Here is a 10,607-nt window from a genome sequence, read left to right on the forward strand (position 1 = left end):
CTTATTAGTATTTTCTAAATAAAATATATACCGCTTTTATTATCATAGTTTTTATAACCTAAATTAAAAGTTATCGCTTCTTGTTATAGATAAAACGGAATATAAAATGTTTAATTTCTTTTATTTTAAACGGTAGCGATTAACTATAAGTACAAAACTATTATTAAGTTTATAAAAAATACTTTAAGGATATTACTTTATCGTTTTAAAGTTCTTTATATATTATAGTTAGCTAGTTAAAATAAGTATATTAATAGAAGTTAAGGTTATAAAGGCTAAATAAATAGTATTATAATTATAAATAGGTTTTTTAAAGCCATATTTATAGGTTATAAAGTAAATAAAGTTTTAATAATTAATTATAGTTTTATTAAAAAGGGGTTTTAATAAAAATAGTTAAAAGCGATTATAAAATCTAATATTAAATTAATTATTAAAAAAGCTATAAAAAGTCTATTTTTAAGCCCGGCTTGAGTCTATATTATATATAAGTCTTATTTTTAAATATATCTTTTATTTTTTAAATTATTCTTGATAAGTTTAATTTATAATAATTGTTTAGCCTTTAAATTATATTAAATTATTTTAATTTAAAATAATCTTTATTTTATTATTATATAACTTATTTATAGTTTTTTTGTTTTATAAGGAGTAGTTATATTCCTGTTTTATTTATATATATAGTGCGCCGTAATTACTATAGTTAATAAGCTAGTTTTTAGGTTAGTTATATATATTAAGTTATAATAGAAGTCGATAGCTTTATTAATAATACTTAATTAATAAAGATAACTAAGATCTACTACGGTATTATAAAGAGGGATTCTATTACTAACTTTATCTAGCTACTCGGAATAAATAAGATCTATAGTATTTTTTAAAAAAGCTATATATTATAGGTTTTCATATTTATTTATATACTATCTCTTTTACTTATCTAATCGCACGTGCGCTTATATAATACTAATAGATTTCTAAATAAGCGGGTCCTAAGTTAACCTTTTATATATTAGTTTTTTTATTATATAATTACTTTATATTTATATCTAAATAATAGTACTTAAACTAACCGGTTTAGCCCTATTTAATAAACTAATTATAATAAGTTATTATATTACTAATCCGGTTATATAAATATTAATTATATAACTGCGCGTTACGTAGGTCTAGTATATAATATAGAATTTATAATACGTATATATATAAAATAATAAATTAATATTATTTTAATTAGCTATATATAGCCGCCCTTTATTAAAGGGTTATAGGGTACGATTTATTAGCGTTATATAGTTACTAGTTACGTAAATTAAAAATCGTTAAATATAGGTAAATTTAAACTACCTTCCTTTAAATCGTACTAAAAATTAAACAAGCGCTTAGACTCCCTAGGCTCACACTACTAAGCTACGCAGCCTTTAAAGGAGCTATAAGCCGTAGGATTCGAAAAGAGTGCTAAAGATAGGAAGATCGGATTGATGTATTAAAAACGAAGGCTGGGGCTATAGTAGTAGGCGTAACTAGAGTAACTTGGCGAAAATCACTTATAATAACAAAAGACTTACCTTTAAATTTTCAAATTCGTGTCGCACTATCGACCGATACCCTTCAGCAGTGATTTTCCAAATCCAGTTATAATCATGTCTGCCTGTATTGCCCGAAGCCTTTTCCGCTTTCCTACTGTACGGAGCACCCAGTTCTCGGTACTTGTAGATTCCACCCTAGGTTTCGGATTGGAAAATGCGAATGCTACCGAAGGGTTACCTTGGAAGGCAATAAGAGTTTGTGAACTGCGTCCCATCATCGCATCTAGTGATGTATGCGACATATGTTCTTTCAAGCACGGCCCAAGTGACGACCTCCCCAAGACTGTGTGATTTCTTTTGGTCGGATCGAGTTTGGGCAATTCATGTGGTGTGTAAGCTTTGAGCGACCTGTTATATTGATCGAGTATTATCGGAATGTTCAATACTAAAAGTCCCACTGTCGTGTCGCTGACTGTAATAACCAGCTAGCTGCTTGAGGTGTATTGATCTATGGAAGATTTGACTGTGAATATGACGATGCGTACTGAACCTCATATTTCCAGTACTTCACTGTCGACACTTAAAAGACAATTGTCTTATATAATATTGCGAGATGTTTGGCATGGCCTCGAACAGATATATACTGCATGCTACAACGCGAATTATATCCATATTTAGCCGTCTACGTTTATGCCCTCTTCCTCTTTCTTTTCTGTGTCTTTGCCGGTGGTTTGTGTTTGTGAACCAGCTTCAGGCTCATGTGTTTCTCAGCCACCCAAGTATCCTCTTCGTGGGGCCTACCATCCCAGTGTATCTGATATTCTGTCTTTCCCTTACGAAATCTGGTGTTCAACACCCGGACTCCCTATCCAGAGCCCTCATACTCTTCCTCAAATGTTTCGATCAAGTTGTCATCAAGGAGGTTTTCCCGAGGTTCCCAGCTGCAGGTGCCATCCATCCAGCGTAGAAAGGATAAGTTTCTACCCCATCTCCCTGGAATTTGATCCACCGTGAAGGTTTCATTGATATCCTCATTCATTGGCAGCTGTCGGGAAACGGCTGATTGAGGCAAAGAGCCAGCCGACCGCGGTGGAACATCGTTGTATCCTTCCTCAGCGAGGAGAGAAGGATCGACAGGCATGAATTGGAAGGTACCGGCATGTGCTGAACTTTCATACGCGTATGTACTCTCGCAGTCAGTCAGAGTTGATCTCTGAGGTGCTCCGCCTTCAGCGCCCGAACGTAAGATAATTCGAACTTTTTTGGGTCGTGAACAGTCTGCCTCCGGCTGGCATGAGATTGAATCTCTTGGGCTGTCCCCTGATGTACTATCCCAGAGGGCCAAGACTTCATCTGAAGACGGCGTATTTTCGAGATCAGAGGTGCATAATCCCCCATCCAGAGACTCCGGTGAAGGTGGAAATTGAAGGTAAGATTCCATGAATTCATCCCCCGCGATTGCGTTCTCTGTCTCGAAGAAGAGCTCATCATGCATGAGCGTCTTCGAGGTGCACCATGAAATGTCATCTCCAGTGCATTTGGTGTCTGCTTTCGCTGACTCATTGTAAGCTGCTTCGAGTCCGTATTCCAGGTGACCATAAGAAGGCGTATTGCACGCCAGCGAGGATTCTTCTGGTGTAGTGTTCGTCCTTTTGTCCCCACGTACAGGAAGGTTACAAAAGTATCACCACAATTACAGTTGAAAGAGCTGTCTCCTCCTGTAACTACTCTACCTTCTTTATGGTATAGCCCTCCAAATCAACTATGGTAATTGGTTGATACCCTTCTGAAGCAGAGAAGGTACAAGCTGGCCTGTATTTGCAGCTACGCTCATTCTGATTAGCTCAACACCCTTCCCCGTGACATATTAAAAGGGCTGTGGCACTCAAAGAGATAACAGAACAGCAGTTCGAGGTTACGCAAAAAATTGAACACGTCATTCGCCTTTGGACTGAACACCAGCCACATTGGCCACACCAGCAACCTCTCAACTCTCTACTCTTACATGACTGTGGCGGAGACTAGACTCGAAAGGCCTCAATGCCTGAGGGGTACTCCCCCTTGTCTCAAAAACGATGCATCGCATGGGTATACTAACAGGGATCCTTCTTATCTTCACGGCTGACTCCTACGTGGACGAGAGGGAACGAGCATGACTGGGCTGACAGTCATGACATAATTGTTGCTTCTGCATGCCGGCGCGCCACGACGAAGTCTAGTCAACCGTTCAGCACTCGAGAACGTCGAACTTGTAGCGAACCTTGGAAAGCGTTGTCCTGTATGAAGAAGCGATCCACGATGTAATCCCACTTTTGCGTTTTTTCTACGTAGATATTGTTGAATCTGATGAAATGAGAGACTCTCCGAACATGTAAGAAGTTTGCAGAGAGTATGAACTGTGGCTGGACCAAGATTCCAATATTGAGTGACAGATTTTGGTTAGTATGCTTGTGGTTTAACACCAAATAAACTGAGGTGTGCTGAATGGAGGTTAATGGAGTCGGCTGGACACCTGAGAGTTTGTCCTAATTGGCGCCTTTCGTACCGTATGGTATCGCTATGGATGCCAGCTTCTAAACATTTCAAGACCCTGGACGTACAACACTGCTGGTCAAGACGGTATTGTCGGAATGGAAAAAAGTGATTGTCTTGTAAGCTGTTTAGTTAGCGTTACTATCAGAGTAGCAGCTAATCGGGCGGTAAAGGGTCATGCTCAGCAACACGTATAACCCGTTTTCTGCCATTACTGAAGCCAACTTCTCGATCGTTCTTGAATCCTCTTCTTGTTCAAAGATCACGGCTTACAGAGATTCAACCAGCTACTAGTAGCGGAGGTGCGACGACGTCCAGGGGGATTCCTTTGCAGTGTGATATACCTGACAGGATTCTGATTGTGCTACGTTACTAGTAGAGACAAGTCATCATGTAAGACTCTCTACTAGCAGACCTCTTTCATCCATGTAAGCCTCCCTACTAGTAGAGAGGTAAGTAATCACATAAGCTTGTGCAAATAGAGGCAAGTAATTATACAGGCTTCTACAAGTAGAGACATACTTGCCTCTCTACTTGTAGAGGTGATTACATGATTACTTTCCCTCTACTTGTAGAGATGCAGTAGCGGAAGTGTAATCAATATCAACACTTGTCAACCTTAGCTATGTCACGGCGCTCGCGACGACTCTGCTAAACGGTACTGGCAGACTAGAGCTGGGGTGTCTCTTTTCCTGCAAAAAGGCCCGGCGCCTAGCGGCTAGGTCTTTGACGCCTCTCCACGGGCACAGACCAGTGTGTATTGCTATCAAAGTATTATCTCTTATTTCTCATAACTTAAAAACTACCACTGTAAAATAACATGAGCAGAATAGCTTAGATAGCCAATACCTAACCCTTCAACCCTACTAACCCTACTAACCCAACGGTACACTTCTCTCTGTCTAATGGGAGCTTATGGCATGGAGGCCAGCAATACGTCCAAAGACGAGTGCCCGCATAACGGCCACTGCATTTGGAGCCTTCTCGTAGAAATGGCCAGTAATCTCACCTGCAGCATATAGATTAGGAATGATGCCTCTCTGGCCAAGAACGCGCGCTTCCACATCAGTCGCAATGCCGCCGAAAGTGTAGACAATGGCCGCGGCTAAGGGGAATGCGGTATACGGCGGAGCGTCGAGCGGCCTAGCCCAGTTCGATTTCGATGGTTGCAAGCCTGAGGTAGTGGCGAGATTATCAAGCCGGCCCGCCGTAAAGCCAGACATGTTTGCGTTACAGGCTGCATTGTAGTTTAAGATTGTGTTCAGAAGCGCTTGTTCCGGCATCCCCATCTGTGCCGCCAGACCAGAAATCGTGTCCGCTGTCACCGGCGGCATATCGGAGCGGATAGCTGCCTCATGGTCCTCCAATTGAAAAAATCTGGAATCACAAATTGCCCAGGCTAAGCGGCCCGGTGTGTCAAAATGTATGGTTCTGGAAAGATGCTCCCACGTGTCATGCACGAGTCCAGCACCTTCATCTACGAACCGCTTTCCGTCCTGATTCACCACAACCCCGTACGGGTAATTGAGGACCAGTGGCGCTGGCTGACTGCTCCGTGGGTCGATTACTTCGCTGTGCATTCCGTTCCAATCGCCAGAGGCCTTGGCTCCGTTGGCCAGCGCCATCTGGATGCCGTCGCCGGCGTTCCAGGCCGTCCCAGGTGATATCGGTCTCAACGTCTCCGCACCAGGACCAAGATGAGTACGCAGCATGTCTGGACTGCCTTGAAACCCACCACTGGCGAGCACAACAGACCGGGCAATGATTCGTCGCCCATCAGCTGCCTCAATCATGGCCTGTCCTCGGCCAAGATGAAGTCGCTGGGCACGGCAATTATACACCAGTTGGACACCCTTCGATTTGGCTGATTGCTTGAGGGCTTCGACAATGGCAGCACCTTTGCCAATAGGCTGGATCCTGTTAGGCCAAGATTTCAAGAAATAGTCCATGGCGTGAAACTGCACCCCCTGCTTTTCGAGCCATTGGAGGGCTTCAGGGGCCTGGCTAGCCAGCCTTTCGAAATACGCGCGGTCGCCACCACTTCCGCTTGCAGCCACCATGTCGTCCACGAAGCCTGGTAATACCTCATTGACAGATGGCATTCGCATGTTGGCAGGGCTCCAGCGTGAGTTTCCCCCGCTCGCATGCTCTGGTGCATGCTCTAGCACGGCTATCTGCGCCGAGGGCGAGAATTCTGCAGCCGATACTGCAGCGGCGAGGCCGGCAATGCCATGACCAACTACGACAAGGTCGTACATGCTGATATACTCGAGTCTGAAAATCTTAGAGGACTCGGCTTCAGGGTGTTGGTGGTCTATGTCTCTTGGAACACTTCTTGGTCGCGGTATTATTTGGAAATTGAGGCTCTTACATACAAGCTTTAGATGCTCGCGGACTCCTGCAGGGGTGAGTGCGCGTGACCACATTGCGATGACTCGATCTTCCTGAAGTAGAGTAGCCGCTGCAGCAAAAAGAGGTGCGTCAGAAATTATTGTGGAGCGGACGGTCCTTTTGTAGCGGTGTGATTTGATTATACCACAGATGGCGTAACGTGATTGATAAGCGAATATCCCAGACAAGCCAATGTCCCACGAATCGACTCTTCTATATTATCATTATTTGATCAATTAATCTACAATAACTAAGTATGGCAGTTCCAAATAATGAGGCTAGTATGAATCTAGCACTTCAAGCCCTTCCAAAAGACCTAGAGCTAAGCGTATGACGTATAGTATAGATCTACTAGGTGTATAGAAAGAAGCTACGCTGCCATTAGTAGAGTATATAGCCTTGAAGCGACATTATAGGGTAAGACGTTATTAATGTGCGGGCCCCTCCTCTTTTGCTTACTGTGCGCCTGTAAGGAGGTAATAATAATAGCGATATGTGGTCTAAGTTAGATGCTAAATGCGAATACGGGCCTAAGTACCCTAAACTCTAGAGAATATATAACGTTTCCGGATTCTATCCTTTAGAACTTATATTTCGCTTCTTATATTTACTTTATATAATACTAGCTACTATTAAGCGTATACTATTTTTGCGATTTATTAGGCCACTATATAGACCTAATCTATTTATATTTTAGCCGATTATTATATATTATAACTTGTAATAATGTAGTAGATTAATATTTAGTCTAACGTACTAGGCCTGCCGGGTATTATTTTTAAGGAAAATACTATAGTATATAACGTTTTATCCCCTTAATAAAGCAATCCGCTAGGGCCGTACTATATATTATATATAAAAAAAAACTAAATATATTACGCTCTAAACCTAATTATTAATTAAAATAGTTTTTAACTTTTTATTACTTTTAACTATTTAGAGAGCGAGCTTTATTTATTTTAATATATATAAAACCTTTTAATATTAACCCGTTATTACGACTTAATATATATAACTAAAACTAGGGCCCGCCCCGCAGGCCCGTATCGGCTATAGCGTACTATATATACATAAATAAACGGAATAAATATATTATTTAAAAGAATAGAAGAACTATAAAATAAGTTATATATAGATAAAGACGTAATTAAATAATATAATAATTATAGTAATTACTTAGAATAAGTGCTTATTAGTATTTATTTAGTAATTATTAACGAATAGAATATATATAAATAAAGGATATATTTAAGAACGAGATTTATATATAGTATAAACTTAAGCCGGGCTTAAAAATAGACTTTTTATAGCTTTTTTAATAATTAATTTAATATTAAATTATATAATCGCTTTTAATTATTTTTATTAAAAACCCCTTTTAATAAAATTATAATTAATTAATAAAGCTTTATTTACTTTATAATTTATAAAAATAGCTTTAAAGAAGCTATTTATAACTATAATATTAGCTACGTAGCTTAGTAGTATAAGCCTAGGGAGTCTAAGCGCTCGTTTAATTTTTAATACGATTTAAAAGAAAGCGGTTTAAATCCGCCCGTAGTCGACGTTTTTCAGCTCACGTAACTAGCGACTACGTAACACTAATAAAGCGTACTCCGTAACCCCTCGGTAAGGGGTAGCTATATATAGCTAAATATAACGTTAATCTATTACTTATATATACGCGCATTATAAATTCTATATTATATACTAGACTTATATAACGCATGGTTATATAACCAGCGCCTATATAACCGGATTAATAATATAATAATTTATTGTAATTAGTTTATTAAATAGGGCCGAACCGGTTTAGTTTAAAAGCGCTATTACCTAGACGTAGGCGTAAAGTAATTATATAATATAAATAAAAGTAACGTATAAAGGGTTAACTTAGGACCCGCTTATCTAGAAATCCACTAGCATTATGTAAGCGCACGCGCGATTAAATAAGCAGAAGAGATAGTACGTAGATAAATGCGAAAACCTATGATATATAACTATAATATTATTTATTTAGCCTTTATAGCCTTAACTTTTATTAATATATTTATTATAACTAGCTAGCCGTAATATTATAAGAGTTATGGAGTACGCTTTATTAATATTATATAGTTATTAATTATTTATTTTAATATTCTACCTTTATTAACTACTCGGGCAATCCTTAATATCGTTTATATAGTATTTATATATAGTATTAATAAATACTTTTACTATTTTAATAAACTATTTTTTTTCTTTTTAGATTTCTTTTTACTTTTTTAACTTTCCTTCCTTTAACTATAAATTAATTAACGGTAATATTAAGTATATAACGCTATTACTTTATAAATTACCTATTTAATTAAGCTTATAGTCCCTTTAAGTAATAATAGTTTATAATAATAATATCGGAGATGCCCTCGTTACCATTATTAAAATAATACTACTCTTTATAAATTATTAATATCTAGCTTTTAATTTTAATTCGTATATATATATATATATATATTCGTTACCTCTTTTCTTTTATTAAAGTTAAAAAACACTACTTCCCTCGCTATTTATTATTATCGCGCTATTGTTATTATTATTACTATTAAATTATATATTTTAAATATATATTAAAATACCGAGACGCTAATAATTTATCGACTTTTAGGGCTTTTTTAATAGCTAGAAGTTCGATTCTATAAATATTATATTAAATAACCCCGATATATAAAAATACTACTTTAATAAATACTATATTTATAATATTAATTTACCTCCCCGACGGAGCAATCCGCCGGGGCCGTACCGTATATTATATATTAAAAAAAAACTAAATATATTACGCTCTAAACCTAATTACTAACTAAAATAGTAATTAATTAACTTAACTATTTTCTCTTTTTTATTAATAGCTTTCGACCTTTTACCGTAATCCTTTAAGTTCTAACTATTTAAAAAGTAAGCTTTATTTGCTTTAATATATATAAAACTATTATAGGGTAATTATAGCGCTGCGCACTATAGCTAACTCGGCTATTATTTTACGAAATAAAGGCACCTTTTAACTAGCTTCTCGTTTATAAAAAGTAGGCTAAGATTTAGCTTCTATATATTATAAGACCTATTTATAAAATAAATACCTTTTTTATTCCTAGTTAACTTTATATTATTATAATTTTAAATCTTTTACCTATATAATTACTAATAGAATAGTATTTAATATAAATAACGGACTTTTAAAAAATAAAAGCTCGGGGCCTTTTAATAATCCTAGCGACGGCTAAACTAATCCCGGTTATAATATTATTAACTTTAAAGCTATCTTTTTAAATATTACTTTAATAATCTAAGAAGCTCTTTAAAATAAAATTACTTAATTAAAAAAAGCTTTAAAATAATAAAGATCTATTATAGTTTAATAAAACTCTTTTATTAAACGAATTACTAAAGTATTCGATTACTATTATTATTTTAATTTTTACTCTCCTTTTAATAATAAAAATATTAAAATTAAAAATATTTAGACCCTTATTAAAAAGGCTATATTTAAATATTATAATAAATAGGTTTTAAACGTTAATTACGCTTTTCTAAACGCACTATAAAGACTCCGATCTAACCGTATTAAAATCGTTTTCTTTTTTAACTATATAAATATTAATTACTAAGCGAAATAGTCTTAATATTATAACGAATTACCTAATATTTATATTAAAAATACCCTAAATTTTAATTACTTTTTAAAATAGACTTATACTTTATTAAAAGACGTTATTTATAAAGAGTTTAAAATTATATAGGATATTATTTTAGCTTATTAAAAAGATAACTAAAACCTTTTAAACTTTAATACCTATTTAAAGTCCTTAAAAAAGGAATTTACTACTCTATTTAAAAAGGAACGTAGTTTTTTTTATTATATTAAGCTATTAAAAGAACTTTAATAAAATATTTATAAATCTAACCCGACTCTCTTTAAAACCCATATTAAAATAGTAATAATTATAAATTAAATATAGTAAGCTATAAAAAAGGATAAGAAAAAAAAATAATCGTTATAAAAATAAAAAAGGTTTAAATAAAAAGCGCTAAAAAAAAAGCTAAAGAAAAGCCTTCCTTTTTTTATAGCTTTAAATAAGCTTTTACCTCCTATTTTATAAATAAAAAACCGTAGATACGATT

The 10,607-nt window shown here is 35.8% G+C and overlaps 2 protein-coding genes across 2 annotated transcripts; both read right to left on the reverse strand.

The window, feature by feature from the left end:
- Positions 1–2,321: 2,321 nt before the first annotated feature.
- BDZ83DRAFT_645171 (uncharacterized protein) lies at positions 2,322–2,692 on the reverse strand. The gene has a single exon (XM_060509821.1). It carries the CDS (start codon positions 2,665–2,667, stop codon positions 2,392–2,394), a length of 276 nt encoding a protein of 91 aa, XP_060357193.1. The 5' UTR covers positions 2,668–2,692; the 3' UTR covers positions 2,322–2,391.
- A 2,127-nt stretch (positions 2,693–4,819) lies between these two features.
- BDZ83DRAFT_645172 (FAD binding domain-containing protein) lies at positions 4,820–6,507 on the reverse strand. Its single transcript, XM_060509822.1, has one exon. The coding sequence runs from the start codon at positions 6,482–6,484 to the stop codon at positions 4,961–4,963; it is 1,524 nt and encodes a 507-aa protein (XP_060357194.1). The 5' UTR covers positions 6,485–6,507; the 3' UTR covers positions 4,820–4,960.
- Between the last annotated feature and the right edge of the window lie 4,100 nt (positions 6,508–10,607).

Source organism: Colletotrichum acutatum (genome assembly GCF_030867785.1).
Source record: "Colletotrichum acutatum strain CBS 112980 chromosome Unknown BDZ83scaffold_299, whole genome shotgun sequence".
NCBI classification, from domain to species: Eukaryota; Fungi; Ascomycota; class Sordariomycetes; order Glomerellales; family Glomerellaceae; genus Colletotrichum; species Colletotrichum acutatum.

Excerpts from the sequence above, each read along its gene's own strand:
- BDZ83DRAFT_645171 (XM_060509821.1), bottom strand. The coding sequence starts at position 2,667 with ATGCCTGTCGATCCTTCTCTCCTCGCTGAGGAAGGATACAACGATGTT.
- BDZ83DRAFT_645172 (XM_060509822.1), bottom strand. The coding sequence starts at position 6,484 with ATGTGGTCACGCGCACTCACCCCTGCAGGAGTCCGCGAGCATCTAAAG.